Here is a 24987-nt window from a genome sequence, read left to right as displayed (position 1 = left end):
ACTTTCCTTTCTCTTGAGCAAGAGAGAATCAATTCTCTCAGCAGCAGATGGGGCTGCAGTTTTGCAAGAAGAGCGAGAAGCGAGGATGACCCCAGCAGTGGCTGAGACTTGCGCCTAGGTGCAACCAGAGCTCTCTGGCTGGTGCTGGGGCTGGCCAGGAGGAACAAGGGCAGCTCAGGTCCACCAGAGCCTGACGCGGCACTCAGGCCTTCTCTCTTGGCCAGCCACAGCCATTTTCCTGGCATGGTTTGGACGTGGTGCTAGGGGTACTCAGAGGGGTCTGTCCCAGCTGGGGCAGACGGATGCACTGGCACTGCTCTCTGCCACCCCTCTCTCATGCACGTGACCGTTGCATGTCCCGGTGACAAACATATGGCAGCACAGATGGTGCGTCTGCAAACGGTGCCAGCGCCTTGATCGCAAACACACACAGCAGCAGCAGCAAGAAATAGAAATCTCCCCAAATCCCACACCGCAGCCAGGCTGGGGCCAGGCCACAGCCCCTCCGGGATTTGCTCTTGCAAAGGGGGAGATAAAAGCTAGGGGGAGATAAAAGCCGGGCGGAGGAGCGAGCATTGCTGCAGCGCTCAGGAAACACAAAGAGGAGGCTGCAAACCGCAGGTGGAAGCGCAGACCAAAGAGCAGAAGCCTTCCTGCCCTCAGCGCCCCGCATCAGAAAATCTTTTTGATTCATTTGCAATGAACTATTTATGGGATTTAGGGTGGTGGTGGAGAAGGTATTTTTCCCCAATACACAGATAAAAATATGGGAAGGGAATTGGGGAAAGAAAGGAAGGAAATGAGATTGAGGATGTTTGCCCCCCAACCTCTCCACTCCACGCCTCCCCCTTCCTCCCCTCAAAGCTTTTGGGCAAAAATCGGGGCCAGGGCGGGCGGCTCCGTATCCACACTGAGTGCCAAGGACGTCACCACACGGCGATTGCAGCGACGGCGTGGGCAAGGCCAGGCTGACGTGTCCGAGCAGCCTCCCAGGTGCCGCAGGATGGGGAGGGGCAGGGCAGGGCTGGTGAGGACACCCCCGGGGCAGAGGCACCCAGCAGGACAGTTTCTGCCCCCGTAGCCCCCCAGCCGGGAGAGAGGTGGGCCCAAAACTTTGCCTTTTGGTGTCTCCTCTCCCTCTTCTGCTTCTCCCTGTCTTCAGCCTTCCAGCGGCACAGGGACTGAGGCTGCTTGGGACAAATCCTGCCTGCAGCAGGACCCCAGGGGGCTGCCTTCACCCCTAGAGAGCAGCTGCCCCCTTTTTTACAGCAGGTTGAGCTTGTAACACGTTATTGGCAAATAATAACAGGTTATTGGCAAAGCTCTGCCGGTGGTGAGCACAGGAAGGGGCAGGGACACGGGGGGGGGGTCTGCCCTCAGGGGTGCCCAAAGCTCGCTGGAGGAAGAGGAAGGCCCGAGGGTACTGTGGGGAGCAGCGAGGCAGCTCCAGGGCTCAGCCCTGAGAAGACTGGGTTTAAAAAAAAAAAAAAAAAGGCATAAAGAGACAAGTAGACAAAACTAAGGGGAAAAAAAAAAAAAACGGACAAAAGAGGAAATGGAAGCATGAAAAAATGAAACGCAGGAGGGAAGAGGATGGAGGGCCCGGAGGAGGGGCCCAGGCCGAGGTGGGGACCGCAGGCACGTCGGGATCTGCCGTTAGAGCCGCCGATTGCCCAACGTGGCCCAGGGGGCTGAGCCGGGGCTGGGCGCTGGCAGGGCGGTGGCGGACGAGGCTCACACCCGTCTCGATTCTACCTCGCACCGAACCGCGGTCCTGCCGAGCCCGGAGCCCCAGCCATGGTGAGTGAGCACGACCCCGGGCCTGGGGGAGAGGGCGTTGGAGCGTTTCCCTCAGGGAAGAGGCCCCGAGCTGGAAGCGAGCCGGGTCTTGGCACTGGGAAGAGGGAACGGGGCCAAGGGCTGAGCTCAGCCTCCTCGGGGAAGGGGGGTTTGGAAGGGGGCTCAGAGTGGGAGAGCAGAGGGGCCCGGGGCTGCCGGAAAACAGCAAGGGGACATTTGCCCCCTATTTATCCCCCCTCAGTCCCTTCCCCTCCCTTCACCTTCCTCTTTCCAGTGCTGCTCCCCCTGCCCAGCACTGGGCCCAGGGCTGTGGCTTCGCCTCCACTGAGCTCACAGCACCAGGGCTGGGGGCTCAGGGGGACCAGCAGATGAAAAAACGAGGTTCAGGAAGGAAGCAACTCGGTTCCACTTCACTTTAACCAAAAAAGGCTGAATTCAGCCTCAGGCGGGGCAGGATGTGGCAGGGAGTCCCCAGGATGCTGAGGTTAGGGAGGGAAGGGCGGACTCCACCCAGCCCTGCCTGCGAGGTCCCTTTTCCCAAAAACTGGAGCCCTGGGGAGGGGGAAGAGCCCCATGTTCCCGGTGCCCCCTCGCTTTTAGGGCCTGGCTGGCCCTGCTGGAGGCTCAGGAGCCACCCCAGCTCCCCCAGCCCAGGCAGCAGCAGTTTGGGGAGCCAACTCCGCTGCTGCTCCGCTCACATTTTTCTCTGGTGACTCAGAGTTTCTCCTCTGGCCAGGCAGGGCAGGGGGAGGGAAAGGAAGGTTTATCTTCCAGCCCAGCCATGCTGGAGAGCGCTGAGTAAGCCAGAGGGAGCAGCCCTCCTCCTCCCTCCGCCTGCTGGTGTCTCCCCAGGGAATTTTCCATGCTCCCAAGGCACCCAGGTGCTGCCCAAACCACTCCCTGCCCCTCCCCTGGGTCCCTCCTCACCGAAGAGCTGTGCAGGTCACCAAAAAAAAAGGAATACCGAGGAAAAAATGCACCTGGACAGGTTGGGCACAGCAGGCTCCCTAAAGGGGATGTCAGGAGGTCTCTCTCAGCCCAGCCTCCCTCCAGAAGCTGTCTGTGCTCTTCTGCAAGCACAGAGCTCGCTGCAAGCACGGGCCTGAGCTTCTGCTTTTGCTCCACTCCTGCAGTCCAAGGTGTCCCCCACCGAGACCGAACGCTGCATCGAGTCCCTGCTGGCCGTCTTCCAGCGGTACGCAGGGCGCGAAGGGGACAACTGCAAGCTCTCCAAGAGGGAGTTCCTGGCTTTCATGAACACTGAGCTGGCTTCCTTCACAAAGGTGAGTGAAATCCAGGCCAGGAGTCGCCCGTGGCAGTTAACGACTTCAGCCACATGAGTATGGGGGAGGGGGGACAGGGGAAAGACCTCACTTCTACCAGAAGCCAGAGCAGAGCCTGATTGGAGTTGCCCCAGCTAAATTCTGCTTCCCTCTGCCAAACCCTTGCTGCTGGTGATGAACTCAGCAGCTGCGGGTTTGTACCTGGGTGTGTACAGCAAAGGACAGCTTTGCCTCGAGGCAGACATTGATCCCAATCTCTTTTTTTGCAGAATCAGAAGGACCCAGCTGTCCTGGACAGGATGATGAAGAAACTCGATTTGAACAGTGACGGGCAGCTGGACTTCCAGGAGTTCCTGAACCTCATTGGAGGCATCGCAGTGGCCTGCCACGACGCCTTGCTTATTCAGGCCCCTAACCACTAGTCCCAGCAACTTTCATCTGCCCCACCACTACCAACATTCCTCAAACAAAACCCATGCAAAACTGGAAGGAGCGCCCTTAAGATTGGGACATTCCCACTCCCCCTTTTTATGAATAAAATAAAGGTTTAAAATCCTAGCGTACGGCATGGTTTTATTTCAGAGAAAGAACTAGGCAACTAGTCCAGCCACAGAGGGAGCAGGAACTCTAGGTTTTCTGCTTCTCCACTGGTGCAAGAACATAAGGTTCAACTTGTCACTCCTGGAAACTACAATCTGCCTGGCTCTGAAGACCCTCCAGGCTGCTAAGTACCACATGGAAAGCCACAGTAATACCAACCAGTACAACTAGACATGGGAAGGTGAGGACAATTTGAGCACAGGCCAACAGCAGTTCCACACTAATAATTAGCAGAAGCAGCCCCTGCTGGCATGATTCATTATTTCATTACTGCTGCCTCCATTTTCTGGAAACTTCAGAACTCTTCAGATCTGGCAGCTCAACAGCACAAATGAGGGGGAGGTGGGACGTGAAAAGAGGAAATGTAATGTGGTATCTGCTGTAAATCAGTAAGAACAACTAAGCTGCAGAACAGGAAGATCTAGACAGTCAATTTACTTTATTCATGTAGTAAGAGGCAGATCATGTTGAGAAATGCTACTAGGACAACAAAACAGTCAACACTAGCACTTGGTTGCCTAGCTGCTCTCCAGCCACTTCTGAGGGCAGCAGTGCTGCCCTGAGCAGGGACAGGCCCTGCCTCGGTACCGGTTCCAGACAGTGCCAGCCTCTTTTTGAGACCCAGGCTTGACTCCTCCTGCTGCCCAGGTTGCAGCAGGATCTTTGAGCACTTCTTTTAGGAGCCCAACACTAAAGGACGTGAGAGGCAGTCCTTGTCTCTTGAGCAGTTTCTATTGAGCGCACTGTACTATACCCAGGTCTCAGCAAGAACTACACTTTATCCTCTGGATAAAAAATGCCTGGAAGCAATGGTACACAAAACATCACATCAGCTGGATCAGATGTGAAAACAGGATCCCAAGTTAGAAACAGGATCCCTACTTAGAAGCAGCTGAGAGTCTCGCTACAGCATTCCTGGGTGGGGAAGAGCAGTTATGACACAGCACAGGCATAGCTACGGTGAAGAGACAACTAGAAGCTGGAATGGTGGGAGGTGAAAGTTTCCACACTGTGCTGTGAAACGGGACCATTTCCCTCTGATCCCACACCTCCCTGGGATGGGCACGTGCCTTAGCGGAACTGGAGTGGGCTGATCCGCAGCCCGATGACATCCTTGCCGATCTCTGTCACCTGAAGGATAAAAGGGAGATAATTAACGTTCAAAAGTAACAAAACAGCCTGACCCTGTATGTTCCGCTGACAGCCTAGATGGTTCTGAAGAACACACATTGCCAGTCGCTGCAATGTCAGTCCCTGAAGGGGACTTTTAAGCTACACTGTATTTCACAATTCCCAATCTGCTCCACCCCAAATGCCAAGTTCCCTGCCACTGACCCAAAACCCATGCTGACTCAAGATAGGGGGCACAAGGGGGAAGCTGCTGGAATCCATTCCAGCAGAAAACATCACAGACTGGGTCGCAACAGAGACTCCCTTACTGTTGTGACACGGCAGATCTGCCCCTGGAACTCAGGGCAGTAGCAGGCTCCACTAAGTGGACACTTCTCCACGGGCTTGCCACGATAGATGGGTCGGTAAGAGGCGGCACAGATGTCAAAGGGGTTGTGCATGTCGTAGTTAAGCTGGTAGGTGTCAGTGGGATTCTTCTCACACGCTGACAAGATCTTGCGGGTCTGCAAAAAGCAACCACATCAACCAGAGGTGCAGCTAGGAAGCAGTCCAAATAGGGTCTGCCACAGCAAATATTTCTGGCAGTGCACCTCACAGACATACCTGCTGGGCCACCTCAGGCTTCGGACCCAGCTCTAGCAGCCGACGAGCAAAAGTAGCAGCTGTCTTGAAGTTTTTGAGTTTGAAGAAGAGGTTAAGTGCAGTGCGCAGTACCAAGATCATGTGGACAGGCTGCAGGTTGGAGTGGGTGAAATAGGCAGCCATCTGCAGCGGGGGCAAGGAGGAAAAGTGGGGATGCAATCATTACCTAGGACGTGAGAAACTGGATGCCCTGAAAATGCTCCAAGAAACACACCGACCCCTCCCAGGTAATCACTGCCACATCTGCTTTGAAGGCAGGAAATAGAATTCAGGATTCCTGACGCTTTTTTAAACCCAAAGGCTTCTCCCAGGCACTCAGCATGGAAATTCAGAGTTATTGTACCTCACAGATTCGCTTCTGGTGCTCCAGGGTCTCCTTGGGCAGCTTCTTCCGCTCAATCTCCATTGAGAGGCCTACGATATACTCCCGGCAAATGGCTATCAGCTGCTGGGCCTTTGGGAGAGGAAGACGGAGTCAAGCATTTGGCCTCCTGCCCCAGGGGCATGCAGACAATACGGACAGAAGAGATCTGCCCCTTACCTCAGCAATCTCCTGCTTGTTGTCTACCACCAGCAAGGGCACACTGAGCAAGATGGAGCGGAACTTCTCCACAGCCTCCTCAAACTTGCCAGCTGTAGTGAGCTGGTAGCACAGCTGCAAGCGCTGGATCAGGTCATTAAGCTTCAGTCCCACAGCAGGGAGAGCATTCTTCAAGCCAGCTTCTTTCCTGGGGGCAGAGAGGGGATGGGGGTACAAGCAGGACTAATACAGGGGCCAGCAAGAACACACCTGCATTACACAGTCAGCTCAGCTGCAAATACCAGCAACGTTTTGACCCAGGGCCATGCTGTTTTTCTTGGCCATTAGCTTAGCATAAAAGACACCTGTGCTTCCATTAGTTGTCACATTCAGTGCCCAGCTCTCTTTGCATTAACACACTAGAAAAATCTGGCTCATTTTTCTACAGCAGTTTCCAGCCACCACTAAAAATACACATCTGTGTTTCTCTAGACATCCCAAGCTTTAGCCTAGCTTTGTCAGAGGCAGGGCATTAGTGACAGAAAAGACAACACCCGACTGCCTCACTCTGTTTTCACCAAAAAAAATAAAAATAGCTCTTCAACATCTTAACATCTAACCATCAGCAGAAAAATCCCACTAAAGATGGAACACGCTTCCTATTAACGTCCAGCAAACAGGAAGGCTCCTCCCTTCAGAACTGAGAGTGAAAGACTCAGGGAGGTATACGGCACCAGGAAAAAAGCACAGAAGAGGAACTAACCCAGCTGCTTACCAGTTGCGATGTGGGTATCCATACATGGTAGGGAGACATGGCAGGGCTTGGTAGGTCGTACGGCCACGGGCATAGGTCTGCAGGAACAGCTGCTTGTAGGGTCCAAAGTTTGTTACTCCTACCTGGTCATGAAGGAGCTGGAAAGAATACATTGATGTGCTGAATAAAAGCTGTCCAAGGCCATACAGAAGCCACAGTCATCACTCAGGCTCACAGAACTTCTTACTTTACATCCAGAGAAAACAACGCATAAAATGATTCACAGTAGAACACAAAACAAAGCTTCAGACTGGATCAGAAATAAAAATACATGGGAAAAGGGCATTTTTTTCCCCCAGGAACTCCAAGTGTAACTTACTCTCATCGCTGTCTCAAAGGAGCCTGCCAGAATGTGGTCAACAGGAAGCTGTGAATTGTTACACCACACCTACAAGATGGGAAAAAAACATACAAGAGGAGTTGTGCATACGCACATGTTTTTCTGATCTTACCCTCATCACCCCCCGTTCCCCTTAACAAGTTCCTGTGTTGTGCTCACAGATGAAATGTTAGTAAGGTCTAAACCTGAAAAAAGCACCAAAGCAGAAAGAAAGCAGAAAGGTTCTCAAAAATCAAAGACGTGTGCTGTTACCTGAGCTGGGCTCGTGCCCTTGGTGGGTGGCACAAAGAATCCATCCTCTGCTCCTCCTGCTGGACCAGCAGGAACATCCTGGGGGAACACACAGAGCAGCAATTAGCGTGCAAGTTTCCAGCACCCAGATGAAATCAGAGGTAGCCAAGCCTCTAATGAAGCCCATAATGCTTTTCCCCCGTCCCCACCCCACCATGACTTGTCATTGCTTTCCTAAGTAACTACAACTGGGATAAGTGAGAAGCCTCCCAAAAGCATCGTCGTCTCAACAGCCCCTTACCAGTTCAGGGGGAAGATCCAAATCTTCTTCAACTTCCCATCCACCTCCTTCTTCCTGTCCTTTACCTAGACCTTCCTCTCCAAAGCCTTCTCCAGCATCCACAAAGCCATCTGCATGGGGAGGTGGAAAAACAGTTAGAGCTCCTACACAGACACATTTTCACTTCCGTAAGACACACTCTTCAATTTACCTACCTTCGTCCAGCTGCAATTCTGCATCTTCTCCCCAGCCCTCGGTGCCAACGTTGTCAATATCAATGTCAGCAGCTAAGGCACCCCCTTTGCCTAAAAAAGAAGGACAGGATTATTCGTTTACTCATCTCTGAGTCGGCCAGGTGTTAAGAAAAGAATTAAGTTAGGCCAGCATTCTCCCCTCCAATTGCCAAATCCTATCTTGTGTTAAAAGAACAAAGATTTTTAGAAGATTTGCCGAGGATGATGTAAATACCAAGCTGCAGTCCAGCCTCTACTAGTAACACACAGCAAATCCGGGATTTAACAGCAACAGACCAGGAGCCATGGGAACAAATATCTCTGTTCTCCATATCCCAACTTCACACGACCTTCCAAGTATAAAGCAATACCTTTGCTAGCAATTGTTCCTTCAAAGAACCCCTTGGAAACAGTCAGCAGTGGCCAGTTGGTATCCAGAGGCATGACAGGAGCAGGAGGCTGCAGCAGTTTTGCATTAGGATCAATGTCTGGAATCTGAGCAGAAAGGAGCAAAAAACAGCTAAAGGCCGTATAAGGAAAATCCCGTTCTTTGACCTACCCACCTCCATGCAACACAGTCTCAAGGTTTTGTGAGTAGTGACAGAAAAGGAATATGGTGTCTCCCTCTCAGAAAGGAGCTGTCACGCCAGTCACACTAACACCATGTCCCACTGCCATCTTCTTCCCAAAACTCTAGGGTTCTTGTTATGAAGCATCAGTCACTAACCGTTTCCTTTTCAGGATCAAAGGTTTCCTTCAGGTTTTCAGCTTCCTCATCCAGACCATGAGTTGCAGCCGTGAGATAGGCCAGGGACTCTGGAATTAAGTATAACAAACATGAGTGTGTGTTCTTTGTATTCTGGAGAAAGAAAACCTCTCATACCAACAAGCATGGCCGCACTGTCAAAAGGAAAGATTAGCAGCATACTAAAGTGTACAATTACACTTCTAGGGGCGCCACTGGATTTAGGACTAGTGTGAGCAGGCAACGACTGACCACCTGAATACGCTCCAAGGTGGTTTCACATCTCCTGGATTGTATTGTGACTCTTGGGTTACTTTCTCTGTCCATCCAGTTCAGTTTCTCAGTAAGAGATTATGCTCATCTCTCTCCAGAAATTACTGTTCACCCCAAAACCTCTCCAGCTGCTCCTCAGTCCAGAGAAACACATTAGACTAACATTACTCACTTTGCCCACAGTTCTTCAGGATCCTCACTCTCTCTGCCACATCTCCTAGGTATAAGGCATTCTGGTAGTGGCCACTCATATCCTTACGGATCTCAGCTAGACAGAAACAAAAAAAAGTCACGATAGCTCTGCTGTTCTTGGCCTTCTCTGGGATGCTGCTCATTCTCTCTGGGAGCTCAGCACCTCTTAATTCATTCTCCTGCACTCACCTATCTTCATCATCTTCCGAAGCTTCTCCAGATTGCCAGTGATAAGGTAGAGAAAGGAGAGCCTATCAAAGTTCTTGGTGCGCTGGTAGCACATCTCCACAATCTGGTGATTTCCCTGCAGTAATGCCACTTCTCCCAGTTTCTCCCAGCAATTCTTGTCATCCAGAGCCTTGGCTGCTTCCAGAGCAATCTAACAAGACAATTGATGCGGTTACAAGGTCAGATCTGAAAAAAAAAATGCTCAACACACAAGACTTGAGCTTGATTCTCTGCCCAACCAAAAATACTGTGAGGGTTTGCAGAAGCAGGTTTCTCTACAGGCCTCTGTTGATAATGCCCCTTATGAAAAGCCGGAGATTACAAAGTTCACTGCACAAAATCATGCCTCCACATGAGGGCCTGCACCTTAGTAGGGCAGCTATCATCCCCAAAGTGACGACCCAAAAGACATGCCCTTCTCACGGCACCATCCGCCACCTCACCTCAATGTTGCCACACTCCAGTGCCAGGCTGAAACGGGTCTTCTCATCTTTGACAAAGTGCAGGGCCACCTCAGGGTAGCCCTTTTTCTGCAGGTAGGCAATGATGGACTGGCCCACAAGCTTAGCATTCCTCACCATGTGCAGTACCTGCAAAGAAAAGGCCCAGGCAGTGAAGCTGACGTCACTTGCAAGGCATGTTCCTGAACCCTCAGGCCATGACCAAGAAATAGCGCAGAGTTTCTCATGCCTCACCTCATCGTACTTTCTGTTAATCAATGCCAGCTTGAATTTGAACTCTGTGGGATCAATGGTGAGGACCCTGGGGCGGCATTCTCTGTCCAGGCAGTACACGTTGTTCCCCTTCACACGGGTGACATAGATAGGAAGGTCCAGGGTGCGGATGATTCCATGATCCCTATGCCAACACACAGCACATGTGCACACCAACATTTCTGTATGGCCACATCCCCTACCTCAGAGGAGGCTCACTATGCTATTTTAGCCTGCAAGCCCCAGTCAGACGAATAGAGCAGCCACCCAACCCAGCAATAAAACACTAGCGCATAGGGTAAGCGCCCAAACATGAGCCAAGCGCATCTATTTAGCTCTAACTGTCTTGGGGTACATCCACACTGTAAAAGTGGAGTTGCACCAGCACTAACTTTGGCATCTGCCAAACAAACAAAAAATAAAAACACTGGTAGTCTGCACAAGGCCGGCCAGTTCAAGGACTCTGTTTGACTCTCAGACTTACCCTGTGGTGACAGCATATTTGATGTGGTTGCTGGTGGTATAGATGAAAACACCGCTTTCATCCCAGGCACCGCTCTTGACACGGATGTTTTCGTGGATGTTACACAGGGATTCTAGCTTTCTGTTGCAGATCATGATGGCTGGAGACAAAAGCAGAAAGGAGGAGGATCAGGTAACTCTACTCTTAAATATCTGACTCTGACTTAGAGCTTCTCTCTTCCACAGTCCCAGAAATAGGGACTATATTCAGATTTAGACATTAAGGAGATGATAGTAACCACAACAAAATTGTCACCATCTGCCCTTTTTTTTTTTTTTTTTTAAGAAAGACAAAATAGCTGATCCTTTTTGAGGAATATAGCAAATCATCTGTTCTATAAGCTTGCAAAAAGGTTTTACTGAAGAGAAAAAGCAGCAGGGCTCACACTGAATCCGTCTGCAGCTGCACCTTCACCACTAGACACAGCACTGAGCAGTTACTCTAGCAGATCACAAAAACAGGAACACGCTCCCAGCCAAGGAACGACCTAGCATGCACTGGAATCCAGGTGAAACACTGCAGCCTCCCCTGCTTACCATGCTTGGCCAGCAGAGCTACGTGGGACATGTCAGCCGACCAGATGACGTATTTCACCTTGGAGATCTTCACCGAGGCCAGAGTCCTGGAAAAGGACAGCACTGACGTTAGAGAGTTGAACAATATGCCTCCACAGCAAGCTCTATAATCAGCTACCAGTCTCCAATACACTGAGCCCAATTTGCAGATGCTCTGAATCCTCTTGATGCAATTCTGAAGCTACAAAATCACGCAACAAAATTCAGTGTGTCTCTAGTTCAACAAAACAAAGCTTTCTCCATGCCTGTGCAGTAACAAACACATCTGAGGTGACAACTGACTTGAAAAATATGGAGATGATTAAGGATGGTTTTAACAGAACAAAGGAAATAAGGTATTTACGAGTAACATTTGCTTTAATAAATTTATCCATAACTTTCCCAGCAATACTAGAAAGACAAAGACACAGAAATAAGGAAATGAAACTCAAAGTAAATTCTGGGACATAAGCGATCAAGACACACCACATTTATCTGCTGCTAATCCAGAACCTTCTCAAACTGACAATGATGGCCAAAAGCACCAGCTACTTGTCTGTTTCTTTGTGGCTAGCAACACATAACCAGTACAAACTTGCTATCATGCTCCAATTTAAAAGCATTTTGAACAGATATAAAACCTAAGGGACAAGGCATTGGGCAAGCTTAGCTTGACTGAGTATGGGGTTTTTGATTTCTTTCCACTTTTATAGTACCCGATTCTGTAGTCACAGAATTTATAAGGATATGGCACACATCTCCCTATGATCAATGGCACAATGCCTGCAGCATAAACTGCACCTTGGCTATGTTTACACTCTGCTCTCCCTAACAGTTGTTAGCCGTGGTTTGGATCAGTCTGACGCAGCCTGCAGCTGATGCTGAATTCTGGAGTGCATTAATAGCTATTACTTGTCCCTAGAGGGCACACGCCAACAGGATTACAATATTAAAACTTCCCCCAGCAGACTGGATCTTACCGCTTCTGCTGCACGTCAAAGAGGGTGATGGAGTCTGCATCTCTCAGTAACAGGTTCCCTGTGCCAGCATAGAAAATCTCATCACAGTTCGGCACCTGCACCTTCTTCGTGATCTCATTCTTCAAGTTTTTGATTAGGATCTGCCATTCGATGAGAGGAAAACAAAACACAGCAACACAGGGCAGTCAGATAGAATATACAAAGAAATTTAGGATCGTTTTAGCTCAGAATTTTTGTATAACTGAACCTCAAGAGCCCAAGTTAAACACAAAGCCTTTCACAAGACAGGATCAGATATTATCCTTCTGGAAAACCCAACAACTTAAGTTTACCAGGGCGCAGACATAGGAGTGCGAGCTTTCCCTTTAACCCCACTGCTGTCGTTGTCAGCTAGCTGGTATAATTTTCAAGCTCTCCCTGCACTGAGTATATGAACAAAGTAATCATGAAGGGAAGGAGGGTGGGCGAACACAGGGTAAATAAAGGAGATGAGGAAGTTGTAAGGGGAGAACTGCAAGGAGAGAAAGGGAAGGCAGGGAGGAGTAACAAAACAGGTACAAGAAACTGTAATATACTAGGCAAAAAAAATACTGAATCAGTTACAAAATAAATAGATAAATACTCTGCATTGGGCAAAGAGTAAGACTTTTCTTTCCCTTTCCACCAAGTAAACTGAAGTGGGGAGAACTTTCCATGACTTTCTTTCCCCCTTCTTTCTATTTCACTCCACAAGTGAGATCAAAGACCTTTATAAAAAACTAACCTGCTTTTTCAGCATTTCCTCATTACTTGCATGCTATGAAAGCAACCTGGGTGGCTTCACAGCCCTGTTCTGGTCAGCTGTCATTTCTGAACTCACCTGCAGTAGCAGGCTTCCGGCAACTGAGCCAGCGTTTACCATAAATTAAATAATATTTCAACTCCCTACATTTTCATTGTATTATATTTCTTCATGTGTTATCTGCAGCTCACTTTCTATTGAGAATGCCTTGCCAGTCTATGTGGATCTCCAATAATTCTGTTAACCCAATCTCCCACTATTCCATTTGCACGTTTCCAAATGACAATATTCCCCGTTAAAAAGATGACCCTATTAAGCCTGTCCCCTTACCGAATGCATTCGATCCAGGACTGCAAAGCGGTTACGAGCTACCCACACAGCTGTTAGCCCGGAGGAACGTTTCCCTTCAGGGGCTAGGGAGAGAAAGACGCAGGCAGTGAATAAAACCTCTGGCAGGCTCTTATGGCAACACATTAGTCAGTCTTGTTTGATCCCATCTTGGCTGTTGTAGCTGCTTCCTACTAATTCATGTTTAACCTGAGGCTATTCGCAAGACTCATTTCCTCCCCCAATGTCCTTTCAGATCGCAGCGTGGCCAGCGCCAGCCCTTCTCTCCAGCCAAGGCACAAGACAAGTGGCTGTCTGTACCGCCAACGCCACTGCTTGGCGCTGAAGCGGGCCATCCTGGGCGACAGCACAGTCTGTCAAGCTAACGAGCAGAGCCTTGCTGGCCAAACAAACCGAGCAGCGAGGGTCCCGGCTTCAATGTAAGCCCCCCTCCCTCTCCCCCCTGCAAACTGACATAACGAGCTGGAGGAGAAAGGCTGCACTCTCCGCAGCACGCAGCTGTTCTCTCAGTTTTAAAATGCTAATACAAACACAGCGCTCTGCACGTCAGACACGCATAAAGAACCATGCTGCAGGATTTTTCAGATGCAGAGAAGGTTTTGAAACAGGAGAAGGGAACAAACAAGCGAGGCGAGAGAGTTGCTACTGCTCTGGTAAAACAAAATTTCTCCTTCTTTAGTTCGCAATCCCCCTTCGCTCTGGTCCTCCCGTTGCTCAACACGAATGTTTTTGCAGACCCACCCACCAGACTGGGGACTATTTCACCACGCACAGCACTGTTTGTGGCAGATCTACAGCCGAACAAATGACTTAAACCTGACTGCCTCAGCCCTCAGTTACTACCCTACGCAAGAAAGACTGGTCTAAATTCTATTTCCAGCTCTGCTTAGGGTTTTCTGATGGCAACTTCACCTGTTTTTCTGAATTGCCACAACGCAGCATTTTTACTGGCTTTAGATCTTTAACACTGGCTGTACCTCATTCAGAAAACGACTGAAGTATTTTACCCAAAAGATGATTAAGGGGTGATAAGGAAGTTTAGCTTCCCTTGTAGGTCAGGTAAATAAACTGAAGGGCACGAGGATGAGAAATCCAGTGCACGTGTTAAATATCTACATTACAGACCAGGGAAATCACGAGAACTCTGCATACACGGCAGTTTGTTAAAGAAAATATTTATCAGCTAGTAGAATTACACGCTGTTCTTGAAAATGCATTAAAGGTGCTTAGTTTTCATGAGGCCTTGACACCTCCTCCTCCAGAAGAGGATAAAACCTCTTCTGGAATAAACCCTTTCCTCTCTAAAAGGGTGACAAGCCAGGTGTCCCCAGACAAGTCAGCTTTGAATGACTCAATCAAAATTAATATTTATAATATCCTCAGTAGCATTTCACCTATATAAAGTTACCAAAAAGCTCCCTTTCTCTGTCTCTCCAAATATACCTGCTGACTGTACTCAGCAAAGAAACTTTCCCTTCATTAGATCTGCAGAAATCAATAGATGTGAGAACAAGCGAGCTGGATTCCAGTCTAACACATTCATCACTCCCACTCATTTCGAAATCTTTACTGCCATGACGACAGAGGCAGGAGAAACCAGCTGGAGTTTCAGATCCCAAATGGAATTCACAGTTAGGAGAAAGATTTTTTTTCTTTTCCTAAATCATGTTTTGACTTGTAAATTGCACAAAACTGATCTGGAATTTGCCGAGAGGAAGAATGAACACTGGCACCCTGGCACTGTCACTTTTACAGCCACTTTTCAGAGTATAAAACCTCTTCGAACAAAATATATATGGTTAAAATCCATCTCTGTTGACAAGCCAGGAATGCTGCCTGCTGCGTCGAAAGGGAAAATGGAAAGTTACTAATAACAAAATTATAAAATATATATTTGTAGCAGTAAAAGTTTGGGATGAACATGAATTTTTCAAGTCAGTGTCGTGTGATATAGTAAGCAGGAAGCCTGCCAAATGATGTGTGCTGCAGGGACATTGGGAAACATGAAGAAAAAAAATCCAATGAGCGGCTTACAAAAATGAAGCTTTTTTATATATAACACACACATAGCTGGAGAGAGGAGGAGGAGGAGACAGCTATACAACAATAAACGCTCACAGGAATAATGTGAAATAAGAAAGTGCCTACCATCCGGATTTTGGGAATCTGCATCCTTGGGAATGGTGTACAGATCATAGGTACTGTTCTCCAAGTTGCTGGCTCTCTGCACAAAGATGGGGGGAAAATTTCCAGGGTAGGATTTCAGAGAACTGCCATTCACAGCCTCATGCAAAGTTCTTTAGCACGTTACATAGCAAAACTTGACTTACTGTGCAGAGAAGGACAGCGTTCTCAGCTGGGTTGTATGACATGTTGAACACAGGGAACTTGGAACCGCTGAACAGAAGTCATAAATAAAAGAAAGTTACAGTGAAACAAGATTATTTCTAACACTCATCTTCACTTTTTTTTTTTTTAAATAAACTGAGTGCCAAAAAATGCTGTTTTGATGAATTTCCTGAACCACCTGGAAACACTGTAAGAACACCAGCATTTTATAAATGAAAGCTGGCATTTCAGTCTGAATTACTGCAAACTTAAAGCCAGTTACAAAAAAAAGTTACATCTATGCAGAATGTGACAATCTGACCTATCTGTACGTGAGGAACTAACAAGGGATTAAAGATGCTAGCAACGCCTTTCATAATATGCTAAGTACTCATCTCTTACCTTCGCAGCTGCATGACAGCAACATCTTTGGAACTGTTAAAATCAAGCTGGCGGAGGAAACGGTCCTTCACATAATACAGCATGTTCCCATGCACAGCATAAGCAGGCCGCTCACGCTCCAATTTGAACACAATCATGCCACCGTCATGGCCTGGGAAAAGGCATGCAAGAATTCAAACGTGAATTGAATCCTGTGGGTTTTCTCATCATGGAGATGCCAAGACCAAGCCCTTCAATGCTTTTTTTGTTTTGTTTTGTTTTTTACCTGCAGCAAAGAGGTTGAGGTTGGGATGAGCTGCCAATACCCAAAAGCGATCGTGATCACGGCGAAAGGTCTGAACACCCGTGCTAAATACGCAACATAAGAAATAAGGAGTATAAACAAAATGGAAACTCTGCCGTATGCTCCGGGTCCCCAAATAAAGATCCCAAACTTCAGACTAATCTCTAGCATTCAGCATGGGGAGTCCACACAGAGTTCAAAACACTGTATTCATAACCTTCTGCCAAATAATATATTCTCATTTAAAACATTTGCAGCAGCAACATCACTAGACAAGTCAGTCTTCTTCCACTTGCTTTCAGACAATTGTAAGCTTTGCCCATAACACGCATCTCAAAGGGACAGCAAACATGAAAAACATTTCTTTCTCAGTAATTATCAAACACTAGAACTAATGTTTTAAGAAGTTCTGGTCTTCAGTTTCTCTAAGAATAACTGCAGGCCTCTCACATGTGTAAAAACTTCCACGATGAGGTTGAGGCAGACGCCTGACATGCACTAACCGTTTCGACATATCCCAGACACGGATGCTTTTGTCTTCTGAATTGCTGAGGATCAGTTCCTGCCGGGGGTGGAAGACGGCACACGAGACATTGTTGTAATGTCCTCGGCAAGTGTCAACCTCCCAGGCCTTGGATTCTAACCAGAAGTGGAAAAGAAAGAGGAAACTAATGCTTGAACAGGTTAAGTTATTCCACAGGAGAAAACACAGCAAACACCTTAATGAAGTGGGCTCTATCAGCCTATTACTAAACCATTCCCTGCAATTTATTTTTGTGACGTTTAACTGCTAGCACAGTTTGCCTGAGAAACAGATAAACCAGGTTTCCAAAAAGGTGCAAAGAATTTTATATAGCTTAGCTGGACTGAGCTGGCAAAAGGGCATCCATTCCTGGTGAAGTGCTTCTCATTCTAGAATCATCTCCCTTTCTTATTCCATTGGCGCATATTCAAAAAAACTTTAGAGGCAATCTTTTCTGTTCCTACAAACCTCTGCTCAGCAGTGCATGCAAATCAAAAGCAGCTAGAAGTGTTTGCTCGGGAACTGAGCCCTCTTCAGACTGCAAAAGCCAACGCTGTTTGGGATTATTTACCACTGCATCCTACATACATGCTTGCAAAATGTAAATTACCTTCAGGTTCAGCCTACAAACGTTCAAACAAACTTCAGTTCTTAACACCCTTCTCCCCAGGGGTTCCCCCTGGAGAATCCACTTACCATTCATCCGCCAGATCTTCACTTGTCGATCATCAGCTCCTGACACAATAAGCGGCATTGTGGGATGGAAGGCAGCCCAGTTCACTCCACGATCGTGGCCCTACAGGGCAAAAAGAAAACAGTCACTTGAAGCAGGTTAGTGACTGAACGTAACGAGCAAAGGAAAAACGAAGTGACAAGACTGCAGACGGGCTTGCCAAGACGCAGCTCTCGCTATTTTTTGTACGCCATGCTGCTCATACCAAATGCTTAGACAGACTTTGCCCACAGTAACGAGCTTTGCAGATACCATCCTTCGTCAGCAGAGCAGCACCACTTCCCAGCTTTAACAAGCCATTACAGAATGCTGCTTCCAGTAACACAAGGCAATAATGTCCGCTATTTAATGGAGCTTTTAGCCATACAGAGAGAACAGTACTCGTTAGGTTTCAGTGCAAACGTCTCCAGATTTCAATTTACAGAATTCTTGGAGCACGTTACTCCACTGAGCCGGGGCTGGTATTTTAACTCTTTTCCCTCTGCTATTTTTCTGGCCTTTTAGAGAGTCATTTGGGTCACAAGGATTTCAACTAAACAAATTTGAAAAGGTTGTAGAGCACACACACTGACACTGTACCTCAAGAACATGCTTCACAACTGCATCTGTTGTCCCAAACAAATCCACCCCTGTTATTCCTCTGACATCCGATTCCACAGCTCCGGGGGACAGGTTCTTCTTCCTTAGGCCTTGCAGAACAAAGGGGAAGGAGAAACAGGGTGGAGGAAGCAGGAATTATATAATCAAGGCAACAATCCTTATCCAGAAACTAGTTGAGCGCTCTCCCATGTTGTTTACATACTTCTTCAGGTGGAAAGTGAGAACTTGAAGGAGTGGAAGAGGGTGAGACATATCCAGGACTCCCTTCCACTTCCTCCAAAAGCACAAGCTAAGATTAGACATACCAAAAAGAAAAGTCTGCAATGCAGTGCACCACTGAAAGGATCACCTCAGCTCACTGGGACACAGACAGTGGCACTTCAGCAAAGGGCTGAGGCATTCTGATTTCTCTTCCTCTCATTCCTCCTTCACTGAATTGAGCTTGCAGCTTTCAGGGGACTTTTCAACCATGCCACTCTGCCCAAATCCATAATCCTGAGGTCATCAATCTGCCTGGGCACAGGATATTTTGGGGGAGCTAAAACTATAGGGAAAAAAAAGCCTGTTCCTGATTCTGAAGAACACTAAGTTTTCCCAATTAAAACAGACGTACTTCAAGCCATTCCTCATTAAAACGCAATGTAACACAGTATGGAAAGAAATGAAAAGAGACTCTCATCTGACAGTGCACAGGGAAAGACTGTACATAAAACACTAAAACAGAACTTAGAAAATACCCTTTTAGATTCAAAAGAACTTGGCCCAAGAAAGCTATCATGGAGTTCATAGAGTAAGAAAAATCTGTCTAGGATAAATGAAGAATTGCACTTCTGTGGAGACCAACAGAGAGGGAAGTACAAGAAGAGAATAAACGATACAGAAGGCAAAAATTATTTTCTAGTTGCAATTCTCATTCCCACACTCCTCATAGATTAGCAGCTCAGCATCTCAACAAACCCTCCTGCGAAGTTAGGCTGATGAAATGACCGTGACAAGCAGCGCCTCAGAGCAAAGCACAAACGCTCAGCACACCGAGTGAGGTGCACACACAGATGGTCCAAGTAACGATGATGATGAACTTGAACGGCTGAGTGGAAACTTCTACAAAGCTGGCACAAACCACCCCAGAAAGGAGGAGTAAAACATATATAACCCAGAGGAGGCGAGGGAAGAAACGTAGGATTTTCAGAATAGAAAATACTTGAGCCTTTGACAAGCTAGCGAAACAGGACTGGAACACAAGTGGAAAATTTCTGGCATAACTGCACAAATCTAAGGAAAGGCAGAACACTCACAGAACATAGCAGCTTCCTGTGTTGCTCTGGGGAGGGAGCAGGGACAGAGAGGGGACTGGCAGCAGAAAGGCAGATATTAGGCACTCTAGGGACAGCTGTTTAGAAGAACAAAAAAAACCTGAAGAGCAGACTCAGATGGACATGCACACAAGCACTCAGAAGAGCAGGTATTAGAACAACCAGAGGAAAAGGGGCAACATACTGCCGGTGAATTACACGTTGTAAGTTAGGAGAGAAGAGAAAGAGACCAGTGAAGCATCAGGACACTCCTGGCACACATTTTCTGGAACACTTGGCTGATGTGTTAGAGACAGCACTGACCTACAGGTACGTGGTCCTTTACAAATTCTTTTCTTCTATCATCTTCCTCACAATTCGGGCCTCATACCTGAGGTCAGCAACCTACCCAAGGCGGAAACTAAAGAGGGCTCTTGGGTACTGACTACACCCCTGCTGGGCTTAGGTTCCTTCTGGCCCCTCCAATCCACCCGCGTTCAGTGGATGAGCAGAGAAGTGAAGTGGGGGCTGAAGTTGTACCAAAGGTTTTGCCAGCCATCACCACACATGCACAGAAGGTGGTGCTCAAGGAGAGGCAGCCCAGGTCTACGGGTGCCACGTGGGGACTTTCAGCCGAGATCCTCCCAGTCCCAGGGCGTCTCGGCACCACCAGCCCAAACCCTCAGGTGATCCTCACTTAAGCACGTCACCCAGATCAACTAAACGGAGTCCTGACGGAACAAGGGCGTTTTGTGCCAAGCAACAGACATCAGTTATTTGCCAACCAAGAGGAAGGTTAAACAGGAGTTGGTGTGTGGTGGGTGTTAAAGCGCAGACAGAAAGCACTCTGATCAGAGTAAGACCACCAGCATCCTCCTCACTGGTTAATACTTGAAAAGAAACAAGAGAAAAACAGATTATTTTGTAGATTTTGTAGGTTAATATCAGCCACATGAGCAAGGACTTCATTCCACAGCACAGGGGAACAGTACAACACAAATGTTCATGCATTTTAATACATAAACAAGCTTATTCTGACTGCATTCACACTCTCTCTCAGCAGATTAGCAGGAAATAGACCCTTCAACCTCCAGCTTATTTGTTTTATGTTGAAGATCCTTTATCAGCAGGTTTCAAACCAAAGACCAGTAAATTTGTGGGAGTTCAGAACTACAAGGCAGTCTTCACCCTGGTCTGGTCTGGGTCATGCTCCTCATCCCTCACACTCTGCCACAGCTGCCAACAAAGCTGAGTTTTGGGAGGGAGAATTTGGAATACGACCTTTAAATTCATTTAACTGCGGGCATCAAAGATCCAGTACTAAAAACCCCAAAGCCTGGTGAAAAATAATCCCACTGATGTCAGCAGAAGCTGCAAGTTATAAGCAGCACTCAGAAATGGAGTTAAAGCTCAACATCACATGATGCTCTCTCTGATTAGGATTATGTGGATAACAGGAATCAGACAAAATGTGGAAATAACCATTTCCAGCAGGCTGCTAGAGCCAGAACAGAGTCCTGCTGAGGACGGAAGCCATTTGGGGGAAAAACTTTTTTGGGGGAGGAAAAAAAAAAAAAGTACTATTTTCAATCTGTTTAACATCTACCCGTGTTTTTCTCCACACGCTAATATTCCTGCAGTGTCGTGTCTGACTGGAGCGACAGCTGAGTCAATAATTCAGCATGTCTCTAAAACCCCTCATCACATATCAGCTGAGGAAAAAAAAAAAAAGCCCTGTACCATCTCCAAACCAATTTGGCAGCTGGAACTCTGCTGAGAGAGAGCGTCTGTGGGAGAACGCAGCAGCAAAGCTTCCTAGCAGAATAGCTGTTAAACTCCCCGTGCTGGCAGTACGGAGAGGGGGACAGGTTTTAAATAACCAGGATATCCTGTCCCCGGCCCCTACTGTTGACACAGCTGGCCATGTCTGAGCGTGTACTACAAATAACGCAGCATGCCCAACCAAAACTGCAATGGCGAGAGCGGCAGATCAGATGAAGGGCCTCGGTCTGTCTCTAGAATAGTTTAAGTTGTACCACTTAGTGCTGCTCCCACCGGCCCCTTCTCCACCTATTTTCTTGGCTTTTAGCTTTTCGTTTACGGATCCTACGCGATTCCACTGAATCACCTCGTGGCCTTAGGTATAACCTAAGGAACACCTCAGACATCAGCAAAGGACTTTGGACTTTTGACTTGCAACTCCTGCTCTGATCTCCAGGCCACGCCTTGCTTTATGAAAGACAAGCAGACTGGACGATGAAGGAATTCCTAACGTTATCGTCCTGTCACTACCCACAATTAAGCCACCAAAAAGATCCCCTGCCCATAGTGCGATGAGCAGAGAGGCCTTTTTATCTTTATCTCAGAACAAATGACTTGCTGCTGCCTCCAAGAGATCTTGAAAGGGATCAAGGTGACCCAGAAATGTTTAGAATTTTTCCTACAAGTCTTGCACGTTGGCAAAGCTGATCAGACAACAGCGCCGTGCCCATTCTGAACAGCAATACTTGTTGCCTGTGTTGGCTATAAAAATCAAACTCTTAAGAGTTTGTTGGGCTGCACAAACCTACGGCTCACATCTACTGCTGCAGAAGGCTGCTTCAAGCATAAAGTTGGACTAGATGAGCCCCAGAAGTCCCTTTCAGCCAACAATCTACAGCTTCTTGAAAAATGAGGGGGACTAGATCCCTGCCAAACACCTAACGTTCTTCCTGAGGCTCCTAGAGCTGACAGGCTACTCTTCCTGCTCTCGGGTCGGAACCAACTTTTGCCTGCCTCGTTTGGCTTTCAGCAATTGCAGTTTTGAAGTGGGCCTTGCCACCGGACACCCCCTCGATCTGGGCAGCTCACCAGAAATATCCCAAACGCGCACAGTCTGATCCAAGCTGGCTGACACTACCAGGTCCTCAGAGGGGTGAAACTGGGCACACATCACATAGTGGTTGTGTCCTGTCAGCACGCTACAACAAAAAGGACAGAAAACACCATTTAAACATAAGATACATTAGCACGCACTCTGATTTGCACCAACAGCAATAAGCTCAGTCTCAGAAGGGACAAAGAGGAATATGGTTGATAATACTTGGAAGGGAAATACAAGAATTCAAGAACTCTTCTTGAAGAACTCTTCAAGAATTATCACAGCTACTCAACACAGCTGTTCTCAATGAGAACATTCAGGGGCTGGCTCACTGATGTCAGTAACTTCACCGGTATCAACACCGCTGCATCTTATTTTAACTTCGAAAAATTTTCAACCAAACACCACAGGAATTTACAAACGTGTTTAGTAGTATCAACGTAAGTGAGCAAAAGTCACAACTGACAGAAATCTTCATTACTAATCTGTTGGTTTTTTTTTTGTCAGTTCTGTTCCTTCAACTATCCACGGTTTGAAATATCGATACCACCTCCCACTCGAAAACAACAAACGAGGATAGCTCGCACCCAAGCCCTACAGTTATTTTTAAAGCATCCACTGATTTTACCAGACACAAGTTCTGGACTGCCAGTTCCAAACCCGAATGGTCTGGTCATCAGAAGCACTCAAAATCCACGGATATTCCTAAAAAGACAAAGCAGTTTGCACATGAAATAATACACCCCCCCACACATTCCCTCCCTCCAGCATTTTTCAGTTGCCGCCCAAAATTACCCTCTTTTATTTTATTTCACTTAAGATCTAGGAGGCAGAATTTATGCCTCTCACACCTCTAAAAAGGACCGCACCTCTACTTTTTCCTTTGGCAGAGCTTCCTTAGCAAAGATTCCCATCCAAGGAAGCAAAAGAGATTTCCACTCACACAGGAGGAACACGGGCACGCACCGGGGTAAGTACTAGAGGAGCTTACGTGGTGGAAGAAGGTGGTGCGGATGTAATCCAGGTGTCCGAGCAGAGTGAAAAGGCAGCGGCGCAGTTTGTAATTCCACACCTGAGCAACACAAAAGCAGCGCAATGAGGGTACGTGCCCCAGCCAGCTAGATTTTTTTGTGCTTTTTCACAATAGGCTAAAGATTTTAGTCTTTTCGTTCACCTACAAGCCTCTCCCTCTTCCAGTTTAAGATATTTCTAATGCAAGCCATAAAAAGACTTCAACTTGCTGCAATTACCACTAATTCCTCTGAAACAGCAGAATCATAATTCCTGAAAGATTCCCTCCCCGGGCAATGCCTTTTAAAGAAAAGTTGTAAAAGGAGTAAAAGGTTACCTTTATTTTATAGTCATCGCCTCCAGAAACAAACAGAGGCTGCTGTTTGTGGAAATCAATCCCTCGAACGGGTCCTACGAAAAGGAAGAGAAGGTTGGACGAGGCAGGCCGACTGACAGCTGGAACAGTCCCTTACATCCCATGAGGGGGGCGTTTTGCACTCCCCATTGCATTTTTTACTACAGATAAGTTGAAAGGTTCAAAGCAACAAGAGGCCACTTTAGAGGATGGTATCCCACTCCTAAACACCTTCCTTTTCATCGGCACGCTTGCAGAAAAACGTCGCAAAGCACCCAAACCCTTTGTACTTATACCCACATATCTATTTTTCCACCAGAAACGAATCCTGCCCCACTTTATTTGCGGGGAAGCGGTGCTCAGAAAGCACCAAGCCGGCCACTACAAACGGCAGGGTGCAACACCCACCGCCGGCAGCCCCGCAGAGCCGCTCAGCCCTGCTCCTGCCCCGCACGCCGCCCCCCTCGGCCCCCAGTCCTGCTCCTGCCCCGCATGCCGCCCCCCTCCCCTCGCCCCCCCGCTGACCGTCGTGCTCGTCAAACTTGTCGATGAGGGTGCACATCCGATAGTCCCACAGCTGGATGACGCCGTTGTGCAGGCTGGTGAGGATCCAGGGCCGCTTCGGGTGGAAGCTGAGCCCTGCCGAGGCACGGAAAGGGGGGATGAAGGGGCCAGGCCGGGACAAAGCACCCAGTGCAGCCTCAGGAACCCCCCTCAGGAACCCCCCAGGACCTCCCAGGAGCCCCCTCAGGAGCCCCCGAAGGCCCCCCAGGACCCCCCCCGGAGCCCCCTCCCGGACCACCCCTCAGGACCCCCCCGGAGGCCCCCTCAGGAGCACCCCCAGGACCCCCCCGGAGCCCCACCCCCAGACCCCCAGGAGTCCCCTCAGGAACCCCGGAGCTCCCCTCAGGACCCCCCCGGAGCCCCCTCAGGACCCCCCCGGAGCCCCCTCAGGACCCCCCTCAGGAGCCCCCGAAGGCCCCCCAGGACCCTCCCGGAGCCCCTCTCAGAAGCACCCCCAGGACCCCTCAGGACCCCCCCGGAGCCCCCCCCCAGACCTCCAAGAGTCCCCTCAGGACCCCCAGGACCCCCCCGGAGCGCCCCTCAGGACCCCCCCGGGGCTCCCCCCGCGGCCCAGTCCCACGACTCCCAGGCCCCCTCTGGTTCCCCCGAGCCCCCCCCCCCCCCCCCCCCCCCCCCCCCCCCCCCCCCCCGCTACCTTTCACCCGGGCCGATTTGGTCTCGAACTTGGTCAGCATCGCGCCCCCACCGCCGGCCGCCTCCGCCGCCCCGACCCCTCCACGTCGGCGTCCCGGAAGCGGCCTCGCCTTCCGCTTCCGCCTCCCGGACCAGCGAGACGCGGTCCTCCCGGCGGCACAGAGCGGCTTC

General features: G+C 48.7%; 2 protein-coding genes across 2 annotated transcripts; one reads left to right on the top strand and one right to left on the bottom strand.

Annotated features, from left to right (window-relative positions):
* The first annotated feature begins 1557 nt into the window (after positions 1 to 1557).
* Positions 1558 to 3641, top strand: S100A11 (S100 calcium binding protein A11). The gene is made up of 3 exons (XM_066986371.1): positions 1558 to 1800; positions 2934 to 3083; positions 3353 to 3641. The coding sequence occupies exons 1-3, from the start codon at positions 1798 to 1800 to the stop codon at positions 3503 to 3505; spliced, it is 306 nt and encodes a 101-aa protein (XP_066842472.1). The 5' UTR covers positions 1558 to 1797; the 3' UTR covers positions 3506 to 3641.
* Positions 3642 to 4103: 462 nt separating this feature from the next.
* On the bottom strand, positions 4104 to 24974 carry COPA (COPI coat complex subunit alpha). Its single transcript, XM_066986368.1, has 33 exons — positions 24818 to 24974; positions 24124 to 24237; positions 23581 to 23654; positions 23224 to 23304; positions 22861 to 22937; positions 22223 to 22332; positions 18060 to 18169; positions 17444 to 17543; positions 16728 to 16863; positions 16207 to 16289; positions 15942 to 16092; positions 15542 to 15608; positions 15360 to 15435; positions 13194 to 13276; positions 12083 to 12222; positions 11085 to 11170; positions 10510 to 10648; positions 10008 to 10170; positions 9756 to 9902; positions 9274 to 9463; positions 9065 to 9160; positions 8602 to 8690; positions 8246 to 8369; positions 7857 to 7946; positions 7663 to 7772; positions 7383 to 7460; positions 7110 to 7178; positions 6752 to 6888; positions 5998 to 6184; positions 5800 to 5910; positions 5418 to 5579; positions 5123 to 5317; positions 4104 to 4814 (listed from the first exon to the last, which is right to left on the bottom strand). The coding sequence occupies exons 1-33, from the start codon at positions 24855 to 24857 to the stop codon at positions 4755 to 4757; spliced, it is 3675 nt and encodes a 1224-aa protein (XP_066842469.1). The 5' UTR covers positions 24858 to 24974; the 3' UTR covers positions 4104 to 4754.
* Positions 24975 to 24987: the final 13 nt, after the last annotated feature.

Source organism: Anser cygnoides, chromosome 33, assembly GCF_040182565.1.
Source record: "Anser cygnoides isolate HZ-2024a breed goose chromosome 33, Taihu_goose_T2T_genome, whole genome shotgun sequence".
In the NCBI taxonomy this organism is placed as follows: Eukaryota; Metazoa; Chordata; class Aves; order Anseriformes; family Anatidae; genus Anser; species Anser cygnoides.
Note: the sequence above shows the minus strand (reverse complement) of the source record. Positions and strands in the feature narration are given on the sequence as shown.

Bases quoted from the DNA above. Each gene is read 5' to 3' on its own strand.
- COPA (XM_066986368.1), bottom strand. From the start codon at position 24,857: ATGCTGACCAAGTTCGAGACCAAATCGGCCCGGGTGAAAG. The intron at 15,609-15,941 runs GTAAGAGATGAG...ACTTCTGTTCAG, and splicing joins GCTGTCATGCAGCTGCGAAG to CGGTTCCAAGTTCCCTGTGT. The intron at 7,773-7,856 runs GTAGGTAAATTG...CTCCCCATGCAG, and splicing joins AGAATTGCAGCTGGACGAAG to ATGGCTTTGTGGATGCTGGA.
- S100A11 (XM_066986371.1), top strand. The intron at 3,084-3,352 runs GTGAGTGAAATC...CTTTTTTTGCAG, and splicing joins AGCTGGCTTCCTTCACAAAG to AATCAGAAGGACCCAGCTGT.